Consider the following 15,344-nt stretch of genomic DNA (forward strand, 5'->3'; position numbering starts at 1 on the left):
AGATAACAAAACTGTTTAAGTTTAGAGTGCCTGTGTATAGGACACTACTGTGAATGCAGTTTCACAAAACAAAACATTTTATAGTCTGTACTCACTTGTCTTTCAGCTAAACCTGGAAAGAGACTTTAGTTGATGGTGTTTTCCATTACCAGATGCTGTAACCTGCTTTCTGTCACTATTTAAAGTGGCTATAATATATATATATATATTGTTTTAACAAGGATATGCTATTTTGTGATGGTATTATGAAACCACTGTTTTTTATGGGTTTATAACAAGGCATCTGGGCCACAAACATGACCTCCCAAATTGAGAACGTCATTGATACAACAGTTAGATTTAACAAAAAACAGTTAAGCATTTTTGCCCATCCACTCCTTGTGGAGAGATCCCCCCCCCACATCCTTTTATTTATATATACTAACTCTGCAGTTACACAAGCAACCATAAGTAACAGAACCAGTGGGAATGCAAAGTGTTCCTGCACTTCACCTGCAGCATTCCAGCGTTCAGTGCGGTTTACTCAAACTGTACCTGCAGTTTAAATCACCAAGAGTCGTCCCACTGACCCATCTGTACACCTGTAAAATGCATGGCAAACACCTAAACAACAAATACTGATCCTCCAGGCAAAACAAAATCCCATACTAAGAGAAGCCAGATGCTCTGTCAGTGTACCTCAGTACTGCACATATAACATGTGCAGTCAACGAACATATGTATTGAAAAATGTAATGAACCCGGTGTGCTACAGCTAAAAAACAATAAAAAAAAAACAAGCATACACTAAAAAAACTGATTCTCCCAATATACTGTTAAGTGCTTACATCTCTTTATTAGACAGACTTCTTCAGAACACAGCCAACAAACATGCATCTGACAAAACTGTATGGTCCGTTACATGAGCATGCTTATAAATATAGCTATAGACACACACACACACACACACACACACACACACACACACACACACACACACACACACACACACACACACACACGCACACACTCACACACGCACACACACAGACATTCACGGGCATGCACACGTACACACGTAAATACATACACACACACACACACACACACACACACACACACACACACACACACACACACACACACACACACACAGAAAACATACCTTCCAATAAATGTTAAATATGTAAATGAAAACAAGTCATAATATTAAAGTAAATAAATAAAAAAGACTCAGTATTTTCTTAACATGTAAATAGTTATGTTCAACTAAGGAAAACAGGTGAACCGTACTTTAACAATATCACATAAGCATACTGAATTTTATTAATATAGTATGAGGGAAATGAGTTTGCTTCCAGCTCTGTATCACACTACAAACAACATCTGGAATGTACCATTTTAGTAAGGAAAACAAATACACACAGCAATGCAGTGATAGATTTTGTGTTCTCAATGCTTTCTATCATATTAACAACAAATACAATTGTTCAAAGGAAATTCTATACATTTAAATGGGCTTTTCCTATTGCGAGTAATTCACTTTCCTTACTTAGAATTTTCATGCCCACTGAATATACTAAGTGTTTCAGCATGAGACTTTTCCTGTCTATGACCCTGGAACAATAATAAACATATTACACATTCCCTGTCAGTTTGGCATGGTTTGATAAATACAGGTGTGTGCATGTGCACAAGCTTGTGTGTGTGTGTGTGTGTGTGTGTGTGTGTGTGTGTGTGTGTGTGTGTGTGTGTGTATTTATGGAGTTTAGTCAAGCAACTTAGTAACAACAAACACCATTAGCTATCCGGTTTTTATTTCCATTTTTATTTTTTCCCAAAGGGTGAAGAAGAGAGCAGACATAATTGGTGCTTTTAAAATGGACCCTGTTTATCTACAGCATGAGCATCAGGAATCTGGTAACTGACATCTAATCAGTATTTTAAAGCATTGTAAAAGGCCTATTCATACAAACTGTCTTTTTCCTTTGTATGTTAATATACCTGACACTATTATTTACCAGCAAATGTGAGAAAAATGTTGATATGGGTTTGATATTCCATCATGATTGTTCTCAAAATGTGTGGTGAAATTGTTATATAATGGTAGATTTGCCATATAAATGGGAAAAAGACTGGAGCATGCATTTTATATACTTAATTCCACATTTGGCAGGAAAGATAAACTATTACATCTGTTTCCATGCTCATTGTGATGTATTATGCATATATATCTTTTAATGATTCTGTAAGCAAGCATGTATTCATGCTGTTACATTTATTTTGCTGGAATTAATAAAAAAAATGAAATATATATATATATATATATATATATATATATATATATATATATATTTTTTTTTTTTTTTTAGAAATATACTCCATTTTTTAATCTTAACAATGGACCAAGATAAATACATATACTTTAGCTGGAGTGTTAATATTTTTCATTACCATCCATCCTACCAGTGTCTTCAGAAAAGTACAAGCAGTCTACCCGCATCACAAACATTTATTTACACTATGCACATAATCATTTAAACAAGCTTTGTCCCAACTAGCAAGGGGAAAAAAAATTCACATAGTGCACCCACAACTCCTGCCCATAGTGGAAATGCCCATCCAAATGAAACACAGAAATGAAATTCATTGAAATTAAAATAAAAGATGAAAATAAAAGAATAAAAATAAATAAAAGAGCTGCAACTAGCCAATAAAAAATGGCATTGCCAGTAGTGTGAGTGTCTCAACAAGTATCACACTGAGCTTTGGTGCTGGAAAATCAGAAAGCTGTTGGTTCCATTCCTGTCCTAGGTGCTTGGATTCACTTTCCATTACGGATACTGTAGTGGAACATAGGGGGTTCTGCACTCCTGTCCTTTGAGACATATCAAGGGCATCCATGGATGGGAATATTCAAGTTATTATGAAAGACTGAAATATCTGATGGGAAAATTTAAGTTACCATGAAAGACTGAAGTATCTGAACTTGTACAGTGTCTCATACAGATATTTAAGTGGAGATCTTATTCAAGTATATAGGACATTTATAAACAACAACCTCTGGGAATTTTTGCGATTATCAAAAAGTAGTAGAGAATATGTAAAATATTCTATAGGAATGAGAAGTGCACTAATTGGTTCTCTGAGAGAGAGCAGCTGATGCATGGAATAGACTACCAAATTACATTAAAGCAAGCAATAGTTTAGATATTTTCAAGAACTGATGTGTTGTTGTCAATCTCACCTTTATTCTCACTGATGGATCGGATCCAACATGTCAGATCCATCTCGGCCTTTCCAATAGCTTGAAGTCTTCAGCAAAGCTCATGGGCCTCCTTCCCTACCCATAATGCAGTTCCCAAACCACCTCAGATTTCGTTTGCCACGCTGCAAGAAGGTTCTTCAAGCAAGCTTGCGGCTAAGTTTATTACAATTTTTTTGTCTTTAACTGTATTTTTCTTATATTTAACTGTATTTTTCTTATAGTTCTATAGTTTATAGTTAGTGCTAATCTTTCACTAGTTCTACCATTTAGTAGTGCCTTTTTCTGGCTGTAGTAGTGCTGTTTCACTCATTTTTTACCTACAAGCTGTTCTCCTGTCCCTTTTGTTGGGATCCATTACAATTGTTTTGAGTTTTCCTTTATTGCGTTCTGTTTGTTTTACTTAGAGAATGGTCAACCGACCCTTGTTCAGAGTCTAAGTTAGAAAACTTTTCATTAGCTTCAAGTCCATTTAAGTTAGAGGACTTTCCTATCCCAATCAAAGGCTATTTAAATTAGCGGACGTCCCCCCCCCCTCCCTTTTTTTAGCCTAGTTTATTGTTGTTGTTGTTATTGCTTAGTTTGAATACTTTAAATAGTTTCAACAGTTTTTTCTTTATAATTTAGTGCTTTGATAGGCTGCTTCTATTATGTCACAAAAAGAAGGAAAACCTTTGGGCTTTAAAAAATGTGAGAAACAAAATTCCCCTCAGTGATTCGCACACTTTGTGCCTCTTCATTTACAAGGAGTTGGATCAGACTCCCGTTACCCCAGTGGCGCCTACTCCTTCTCTGAGCCATCCCTCAGCCTTGGAGCCAGAAGACTCTGATATCCAGCTAGTGTCTGTATCGGATCCCAGACAACCTGTTGGTTCATTGGACCTGATGTCCACCCTGAGTGTTTCTGCCCAGTAGGAGCAAGAATACTCTGGGAGCTGACATTCACCGTTCGTGTCAACAGAGCATTTCTGTTTCACTTCGGATCTGATGCTGTCTCTTGGGGCTTTGGCTCTGGTGGGCTTGGCTCCTACCTCTTCCTCGGAGCTTTTTTCACCGGCTCCAAGACCTCTTTTGGGTCCAACATCTGTGCTGTCATTTCTGGGGAATTTCCTCAGAGCAGGGGCAGTCTGCTTTTGAGGTTATGAGGAGGGTAATGACTGCCCCTCAGTCTCAGACACATTTTCCATCAGAGCTTCCTCTCTCTTCAGCACAGGTATCTTTTCCTCCTCACCCTCATCCACAGGATTGCAGAGATACAAGGCCTCAGGATGTACCCCAGATGACTCCCCCCTCTTCTAAAACTTCTCCAGAATACCCCACTGAAGAAGTTCCTTGGAAGATGACATGCAAGAGGAAGCATCTGGACTCACCGCAGGAGTTGGTCACTTCCGATACTGACCACAATGAAGCAGAAGGGTCCCTACAATCACCTCCTGAAGATGTTTCCTTTGGAAACATTCTAGAAATCCTGAAACAGAGAGGCAATTGGCAGTCCTCATCCCTTTCTACTGAGGAGTCGGTATACCTGAAGGCCTTTGCATCCCACCCTTCAACATCCTGGGTGATTTCGCTGATTAGCGAGCTTGTACAATTAATATCTCAAAAGACTTGGGAGAGCCCAGACTCCATAGTGCCCACTCATAGGAGGCCAAATAAGCACACCACAATGCCCAAGGATGAAGCTTTCCTCACAAAAGGTGTAGCACTGGATGCTATGATCATGGCAGTGGTCACGAAGAAGGAACTTTCCAAAACTAGTTCTGCTATCCATCCTCCTAATAAGTATTCTAGGACTATGGATAGATACGGGAAGCGTGTCTTTTCTTCAATAGTTTTCAAATTGAGATCACTGAATTATCTTATGCACTTCACCAGATTACAAACAGACCTGTTGAAAGAGTTATCAGACTCTCCTCAAGGAGCTGTAGCTCATGCAGTGGCGGATAAGATCAATGCACAGGTGGCTACCCTCAATTCAGTTGTTAACTCATCCATGAGGCTCATTTCTTATGCAGCCGATGGAATGAGTAGGGCAGCAGGATCACACGTCTCTATAAGGAGGCAGACTTGGATGTGCCTTTGCAATTTCACGGAACCCTTTAAGTCTTCCTTTGTTAATGCTCCCTTCGATGGCTCATCTCTTTTGGGCCAAAAGTTATAGAAATGCTAACTGGGTGTGAGCAAAAGGGTAAGATCATATCCAAAAGGTCAGAGGGGTAGTCGAAAAATGTGGTCAGAAAATCTCAGTGGTCTTACCAGGACACACAGGGTGGTAGTTCCCCCCAGAGGCAGGGAGGGAACAATAACAAAAGACGCCATCCTTGCAGCAGAGGGGGGCTGCAGAATCAGGACTCTAGGTAATCTTTCTCTAGTTGATGCTTTCAGCACTCCTGAAGGAGTGCCTGACTGTTCACCTCTAGAGGCAGTCAGGGGTCAGTTGTCTTTGCACTTCGAAACCTGGAAAATCATCACTGACAACAAATGGGTGCAAGACATAATATCCAGGGGTTATATAATTCCCTTTTCCTGCCCTGCTCCCGCAAACAAGTCAATTCCAGATGTACCACCCAGTCAACAGGAGCAAGCAACATTAGAAATTCAAAAGTTGTTAAAGAATAGAGTCATCCAATAAGTCTCCACAGACCAGAGAGGATGTGGAACTTATTCAAGATTCTTTTTAGTTTCAAATAAACCAGGGGACTGCAGACCAATATTGGATCTCAGCAAACTGAACAAATCTGTGAAGAAAACCAAGTTCCGAATGGTAACACTTCAGTCTATAATTCCATTTCTGGGAAAAGACAACTGAATGTGCTCTATAGACCTTCAGGATGCATACTACCATATCAAGATGGAAAGACAATCCAGAAGGTACCTGTGCTTCCAACTGGGAGCCAGTCATTTCCAGTTTCAAGCTCTGCCCTTTGGTCCCACCACAGCCCCCAGAGTGTTCACCAAATGCATGGCAGTAGTGGCGGTGCACCTCAGATGCCAGGGAATCTAGGCGTTCCCGTATTTGGACAAATGTCTCATAACTGCCCCGACCAGGCTTCTGCTGCGACAAGCCAGGGATTATGTACTTCAGCTTTTCTCCAAACTAGAAATTACCATAACTTATGACAAATCCTCCTTACAGCCATCTCAAAATTTAACCTTTTTAGGTGCAGAAATAAATACAGTCAACCTTGTATGAGCCTTCCACTAGACAAAGTACTCGAGTAACTCAACATCTGCCTACATATCAGGCAACTTATCAGAAAAAAGTGAATCACAGCAAAGCAAATACTACAGACTTTGGCAAAGATGGCAGCATCTATTGTACTCATCCCTCAAGCATGCCTATACATGAGGATTCTACAATGGTTGCTTTCCACATAATGGTCAATTCTAGACCTTCGAATGTCTCACAGAATTCTTATAACTAGGTCTTGCAAGAAGGATCTCAAAGTGGTAGGTTCACGCTCCATCAGTGTCTCATGGCTGTCCCTTTACTTTCCCTCAACCCCAAGACATGATGACCATGGATGCTTGCCAGATTGGGGGGGCATTATCTGGGAAAGACTGTCCAAGGAACCTGGCAAGAACACAAGGCTCACTTCCATATAAACATCATAGAGATGAGAGCAGTGCTATTAGCTTTGCAGGCATTTCAACACTCTCTCCCTCTAGGAACCATAGCAATTCAATCATACAATATGTCGGTGGTCTGGTACATAAACAAGCAGGGATGAACCGGATCTTATCCCCTTTGTTGAGAAGCTCTAAGGGTTTGGCTATGGGCAACATTCTCCAGTCACTTTCTAATTGCAACACATATTCCGGGGAGATCCAACATGATTGCGGACAAGCTGAGCAGGGCCATATTATAAATGCAAACTGGAGAAACAATAAACAAGTAAAATCAGAAAACAGCAACTCCAACGGTCCAAACGTCAGGGGCACGTTTACTATAACATCCACAATGCAGCAGGTGAAAGACCAAAAACGTCAATTCAAAAATAGATGTTTAACGCAGTTTTTTAATAAAAAAGCATTTTCGCTAAAGGCAAAAGCCGAAGCTTCTTCAGAACAAGGCAAAAAGGATTCTGAAGAAGTCTGCTGAGGGCAGACGAAAGCGCTCATTCTATTGTTGGAACTGTGCATTAAAGATTTTTTGTCTGTTCAGTACGGAACTTTTTATTCTACTGGTTGGTTTTTTCTTCTCTTATGTCACACAGACTCTGCAGAGCTTTTCTAAAGGGAACAGCAATGATCAGACCTCCATATAATAACCCAACTCCACCCTGGGATCTTAACTTCATTTTAACAAATATCATTTGCTCTCCAGTTGAACCTTCAGCAACATGCGATTTAAAATTCTTATCTTGGAAAACACTTTATTGGTAGCTATCACCTCAGATAGAAGAGTATCAGAACTACAGGTTCTTTCATCCAAACACCCATATTTAATTTTTCATAAGGCTAGGGTGTCATTACATACCATTCCTTCCTTTCTCCACAAGGTCGTGTCGGAAAGTAATCTAAACCAAACTGTTGAGTTATCTGTTTTCTTTTCTAATTACCAAAACAAAGCAAAAACTCTCTACATCTTTTGGATGTTCATAGACAATTGTGTTTGTACTTGTACAGGACTTCACAATTCAGGAACTCCAATCAACTTTTTGTATCTTACTCTGATAACAAAAGGGGGTTACCAGTCTCAAAAGTTACATTGTCTTGATGGCTAGCCCTTTGTATATCTTACATCTACTTCTCAACAAGCAAACCTCTTCCCTTTTCCTGTCAAAGCACACTTCACCAGATCAGTCACGACTTCAGCAGCCTTTCAATCAAAACTCTCATGGGACAGTATCTATACTGCAGCAACATGGACTAATCCTCATACCTTTATTACTCATTACAGAGTGGATTTAGCGTCCAGGACTAGGGCTTCCTTTGGTTCTATGGTTCTGAGGAATATTCTACCACAAGCCACCCGGGAATTATGTTCCTTGGGACATGGCCCCATCAGTGAGAATAAAGGTGAGACTGACAACAACACATAAAGAAGTTATGTTCTTAGCATAACATTCCATGCGTGTTGTCCATCTCAACCTTTATTCTCACAACCCACCCTCCAAACCCCTTTCCAGAACTCCTGGAAGACCGAGTGGACATTGGTTTCTAGGATATCCATAGCCTCAGAGATACTGACATTGTCCTGGAAATAGACCATAGTTGGTGTATACATTATTTTACCTTCTTGGTGGGCAAACAAGATCTGAGGTAGTTGGGGAACTGCATTATGGGTAGGAAAGGAGGCCCACAAGATTTGCTGAAGACTTTGAGCTATTGGAAAGACCAAGATAGATCTGACACGTTGAATCTGACCCATCAGTGAGAATAAAGGTCAAGATGGACAACGTACATGGAACGTTGTGGTAAGAACATAACTTCTTTTTTTGGTATATTGGCAGTCTAGAAGGGCATTAATGCTTATGGTTGAAATATCTATATGTATGTGTGCATGTATGTAGCTATTTGGCCCTGAAAACATTATTATGGCACTGGAGATAGAGCCTGCAGGGTGCAGGAAAATGGGGGAGCTTAGTAACAGATTATAGGAGGTAGAGATGTTAGTCAACTGACTAGTCAGGCAGGAAAGGATAGATAGAGTGGCACTGGAGAGGAGGTTACCGTAAGAGTCCAGTGGGGAGGATGGGGTGGAAAAACATGGAGCTGAACTATGCAGAGGATAGGATAACATGGGCAGAAATTGTGAGAGGACTACAGGCAACTGGAGTGTCACAGGGTAAAGTGAAGGAAGAAAGTGGGAGATACAGCCAGGAAAGGACACATTGTAGGAGTAAACAAACTATGTGAAAGGGTCAGGGATGGAATGTTTGGAGCTGTGGACATTTTTGGATATATAGCAAAAAGAAAAAATGGAAGGGACAGAACTGCTAAGGCTTAACAAAGATTGGAGGGAGATCAAAGAAAATAGGGAAAAAGCAGCAGTAATAAATAAAGGCCTTGTTTCAGTCTTCACAAGCGAAGGCAAGGAGAGGATGTCATGCTGGCAGGAGACAGGGCAGAATGAGGAGAAAACTGGATAGAGAACAGTATATACAAGGAAGAGGGTCTGAAGGAACTGGCTGCTTTTAGAGAGGATGAAGCACAAGGATCAGATTGGCTACTTCTCAAAGTCCTCCAAAATCTGGCCAGTGTGTTGGCAGGCCTCTTGATGGATCTGTTCAACAGATCACTGACTGATGTAAATGTTGCTGGAAAACAGCAATCATGGTACCCATGTACAATATAGGTGGGAGAGGAAATTGCTGGAAACAACAGGTCTGTTAGTTTAAAAACAGTGGCAGGGAAAGTTAAGGACAGGACCCTAGAGGGAAGGCTAACAGCATTTCTAGAATGCAATAATCTACAGAACAGTAAAAAGACATTGGTACATGGCAAGAAGTGGCTCCCAATCAAACCTGATCTAGTTGTATGACTGGTTACAGGTGACCTTGACAGTGGTGAACCAGTAGGCACATTCTACCTGTGCTTTAACAAGATCTTTAATCCAATCCAGTACAAGAGGATAAGATGAAACCTGGAAGTCTGTAAGTATGACCAAGACTGAAGAACTGCATGGCCACATGGTCCACATGCTATTGGAATTTCAGTATTTTATTGTAAACATTCCTTCCATCAAGTGGAATTTGCTTTTCAGATAAAAAAAAGTGTTTTTCATTTGCAGAGGTTGTACAAATCTGCTATTACATTGAAAATATTACCAGAAAAGTTGTTCTTTTATAATTATAATTTTATTTAAAAATAACAGAAATGTTGAAATACATGAATATGAATATAAATTTTCTGTTTTTTTATACATTCCCTGACCCACACAAGCTTAGATTGCTCCCTCTTATCCTCACTCTTACCTTTTCTTAGATCCCCCAATTACTCTGAACAAATACTTCAGATGTACCCCCTCACTGCTGTATATCTTGACCCCTTGGGGAGTTGACCTGAATAGTAAATCACTATTAGACCTGTGGAGCAAGGGACCTGATGTGGCGTAGTGAGTGTGGATCCTGGTAGCCATCAATCTTGTGGCAGACAGTCATTTATTTTAGCTGTAGAATTGGTTAGTGCAATGAATTCAGAGTGCCACGGATGCCTTCTACATAAACCCGATATAGCCTTAGTGGCCCGTGCTCCTGCTCTCCAACAGAGGGTGTGCAGGCATCAAGTTTCCCCACTCCCTGCTCATAGGATAGTAAAGCTAGTCATTGGCCACGTCATTCAATCATCCCCTAACAAGGTTTACTAGCAGCCCACGTCCATTGCCTAGTTCAGGATCCAAGTGAAAAAGCATACAAAATAGCATTTATAGGTTGTAAATCAGCTAAAATAACAGGATTTGTGTTAGTATGCATTTTTCTAAAGATTATGAGGTCTAAAACTCAAATGTCTGTCATTATTTAGCAACTTCACTTCTTTTTGTGAGGGATAGAGAAAAATATATGGTAAACATCTGGACAGTTGAGGGGCATGCTACCTATATTTTACAAAAACACCTACCTACTTCTTACAAACACACACACACACACACACACACACACACACACATCATTACTTAGTGACTTTAATCCTTAGATCATCCCAGGAATTTGTCAAAAAAAGCACAATTTTTAAGAGGAACAGACCAAAAACATATTACTCTTACAAACTTAGAAAGTTGATAGAATAACAGGTTTTGCATTAGCAGGATTTTTCTAATGGATATGAAGTCTGAAAATCAAATGTCTGCCAGTATTTTCTGACTTCATTTCTCAGTGATTTGCAAGAAAAGTACAATTTTATGGCTTAATGTCAAACATCTAGACATTTGAGAGCTATGCACCCTACCCTCCTCTTACAGACACACACACACACACACACACACACACACACACACACACACACACACACACACACACACACACACACACATACCCTTACCTCTCACTTGTCCATTCATGGCCTGCAGTCCAAACATCTTCTGGCATTCAAATTCCAAGCACACGCAGAACACGAAGACATAAACAATCAATCATACACACCTGTTGCATCTGTGCAACTGGATGCAAAGGACATTAAGGGTGTTCTTAAAGAAGAATTCCTTTAAAAAAAAAAAGAGATTTTTTTTAAAATAAAAAAAAAATCCACCAGCCTAGTTCTGGATCCGGCTATGTGATAAGGCAAGACATTCTGAAGTGCCTGGAGGAGGTGGAAATGTTGTTCTTCTCTGTTGTCTGTTGCTAGGGCTATGGCAGAAATTTGACCACCGTTTAAAGCAAGACCAGATAATAGGGAGTCTGCTGTAAATGATTTGCAAAACTCTTGTGACATTATCTAATCCATCAATTCACAACCTCTTTTCCCCATTTTTGCACATGGGGTTAGGCTGTCACTTCAACAATGGCAATCATCTAGAGCCAATATTCACACCACAGAGTGGCTAATATCTGAATAATCACTGTAAGTGGCATCATATATGAAGAAATGCATAATGTTCATATCATAATGTATGACATGAAACATCATTGTTGTAGTGTTGAAAGTCTGGGATAATAATATGAAAAAGTTAATGTGTTGAAATGAACCATCTATAACTGTTGCATTCAATTTCAGAACTAAAGAAGTAGCCTGATTTGTCATATATTAAAATACCTGCCCTAACCCGAGAGGTATGAGGTGACTGAGGCACTGTAACACAGAGGATTAATCAAGGGTTTGATTCTGTCTATCTCCATTTATATACTGCACTGCTCTAAACAAGTTACTACACCAAATGGTGATCTTTAGATGTCCCTGAAAAGAGGCAGTTGTACCAATTTATTTTAACTGGATAACAAATAAAAACAAATAAAATTGCTATTCTCACAGTTAATGTAATGATATTTGAAGTCTCCTAGTAGAATGGTGTTTGGCTTAATGCATAGAATCTTCACATTAGTTAGGCAGGGGGTATGGGCTGAGGTGGACAGAGAGGGGATCCCATAGTTACCTATGATGTGATAAGGGGTTTTGTTAATAATAATAAGCTGGACATGGAGGAGTTTCAGGTTGTTACCTTGTCTAACAAATCCGGAGATTAAAGGTATTTTAAGAATATGGAGACACCACTGCCTTTAGTGCCTTCTTCTAGTGTTGTGGGCCTGAACATGTGATAGGCAATGAAACCCTGCACTGATGGCATGCTGTCATTGATCTTGAACCAGGTCTCTGTGATGGTGCATATATAAATGCTTTCCAGGGTAAGGGGTGCTTGCAGGGAGCTGAGTTTTGTATGTCGGCTCCCAGGTTTGAGCAGTAGTACCTTTATGTTATTCAGATTCTATTTTGTTAAATTGGAAGCCATAGAAGATTGAAATTGCCTTAAAAGGCACTATGTGGAAAGACAAGGATTTAGACAACATACAAAAGCCTTAAGGTGAAATGTGAAGACCATCCATGGTAAAGCAGTTAATACCGTCAACCATGTCCTCCCAGGCACATATATATTGTACTTCTTTAGAATAACATTAAAAACGAAGTTACGTTCTGAAGTCAATAATCTTTTACTCAATATGCAGCATCATTCTTGGTGATGGTAGAATGCTGCTCAAGGCTAGGTTCATACTTTCATTAGACATACATTCCGAAAGCTCCATCATGTTTCTCTTCATATCCCGCAGAGAGGTGCATCTCAAGTCATTTAAACCCACATGCACTCTGACTGTTTAAGTAGTAGGTGGCTCTCAACAAACATGACACAATTGCCGCAATCTCAGAAAGCCAATTGTGTACTTTGCTGCAGGCTTTTGAATGCATGTGTGATGTAGTGAATCCTGGCATATGAAAGGCAATTGACTATGACCCTCTCCTTGCACAGCCTGGTGAGTGGTGCATCAGCATGTTTCAATATGGAGTCATTTGTGACTGAAATTTGACTTTATGGAGGTTTCACAGTTTAACAGGTAAATGCTAGGTAATTGGACTTCACACTATTTAAATCATAGCCAAAAAACCCTATTCAAAACTTCCGTCTAGCCACAAGGAGGGCAAGACAAAATAGACCATGAGAGAGAATTTGAAGCTGTTCATCCAATTATCTAGGTTTACGTAGAACGTAGCAGGAGTGCTACTCTGGTTGACATGTAGTGGAAGTTTGTTCCAGATGTAAGGGATATGCTGGGATAGGAATCTATCATAAATATGGCAAAAAAACAAAAACATTTAAAAAACAACTGAAAAGACAGCAGAGAAAACAAAAAAAATGTTTAATACGAAAAAGCAGTGGCACAGTATTAATCAGTGAGCGCTTTCGTCTTAAATACAGACTTCTTCAGACCGAGTAATGTTTCACATAAAACTAATTCAAATAGTATCAATTAATCACATGATCAAGAAAAGGTCATATGACCATAAAAATATAAAACATCTATAGAGTTAAAAATCAATGTTTCAATCCTTTTCTTCTCAAGTAAGCTACAAAATCTTCTCTATTATTAAGGCTAGGTGGGTAACAGGCATTTAATCATACCTGCCATAAATACTCATGCCAACCCAGCTCTTCTTCAGCATCAAAACATCTGTCAAAGTTAACTAACCCTCCAAGCATTAAAAATTTAAAGCAGACACTGACATGATCCTAATTTATAATGCTTGGCTAAAGCATTTCTTTCATCTCCCATCTCAACAGCATGTTTGTGTTCATAAATACATTTATAAACCTCCCTAGCAGTACGACCTACATAAAAAGAGGGACAAGACTTACACATAACCAAATAAACTACATATTTGGTTTTACATGTAAAATTCCCATTCACTTTGATCTCAAAACCATTTACAATAACTTCATTAGATTCTACATATAAATAATCACATAGATTGCAATTAAAAGATTTATTTAAACATGCCCAGCTAATTTTTCTTTTCAATTGGTTTGCTAAGCTTGGCTTGAAAAAAAAATTTAGAACTTTTGCCCCTTTTATAAACAAACTTTATCCTTAATTTCAGGGCAACTTTGAATGAGCTTCCAATTATTTTTGATAATACTTTTGATAGCAGCAGCATCAACACTGTCACTGATCTTATTAGAGGTTCTGAAATCTATGTTTTTTGCTTTTGTTTTTATCACAAAAATTAGAACTTGGTTTTCTTATATCATTAAGAATATTAACCGAATTCATGACAATCTCTTCAGGGTACACCTAACTGAGAAATTTATCGCAAAGACCTACACTTTCAACAAAAAAGTCATTGTCCCTCTAAGTTAAGCTGTTCACATGCATCAGTTGTCCCTTAACAATATTTTCTTTCATTTTCTTAGAATGCATACTACTGTAATGCAAATAAGAATTATTTTGAACATATTTTTATAAATTTTAGTAATTAATTTATCTTCCATTTTCAAAACAGTTACATCTAAATAATTCATATTGGTAGAATTAAAATCTCATGTAAAGTGCAGAAAATAATTGACCCCATTTAAATAATCTAAAAACTCCTTTAACACAACTTCATTGCCACTCCAAATCAAAAAAACATCATTAGTAAAATGTTTAAAGAAAACAATATTCATTGAGTACCTACTGGCCAAAATATTAACTATCTCCCAACCTTGAATAAAAAGGTTAGCATAACTGGGGGCCATAGCAGCCCCCATCACCACTCCATTATTTTGATGGTAAATGTCGCCATTAAATTCAAAAAGTTATAACTAAAAATTAAGTCAAGAATTTTCATCAAAAGTCCAACCATATCATTTGAAAAAAACTTAGAACTAATTCAAATCTGACTACATCCATCCCTTCTTTATTTGGTATTACAGTGTACAGCGATTGGATGTCCAAAGTTACAAGCAGATCATCTTGAGAAACTACTTCTGTTCTATCTTATTTTTGAAATCAAAAGTATCTTTAATATAAGTTTCATTTTACTACTTTTTGAAAATGCTAGCAGTGGTCCACAGCAGGAAAAACGCCAGTATATGGTTCAATATATCATTTAATGAAAAAAGGACAAAGATAAGCACTTTCACGTATTAGTTTCATCAGATCTCTACTAAACTGAATAAAACATCCTTATATAT

At 38.7% G+C, this 15,344-nt stretch overlaps 1 protein-coding gene across 1 annotated transcript in view; it reads left to right on the forward strand.

The window, feature by feature from the left end:
- The window catches only part of DDC (dopa decarboxylase), a 696,490-nt gene that overhangs the window by 549,151 nt on the left and 131,995 nt on the right, over positions 1 to 15,344 (forward strand). The window contains exon 10 of the mRNA XM_044064799.1: positions 1,823 to 1,899. Within this exon, the coding sequence (XP_043920734.1) occupies positions 1,823 to 1,899 (77 nt within the window). The remainder of the gene's footprint in view (positions 1 to 1,822; positions 1,900 to 15,344) is intronic.

Source organism: Protopterus annectens, chromosome 3.part0 (genome assembly GCF_019279795.1).
Source record: "Protopterus annectens isolate FY-2018-M chromosome 3.part0, PAN1.0, whole genome shotgun sequence".
Taxonomy (NCBI): domain Eukaryota; kingdom Metazoa; phylum Chordata; order Ceratodontiformes; family Protopteridae; genus Protopterus; species Protopterus annectens.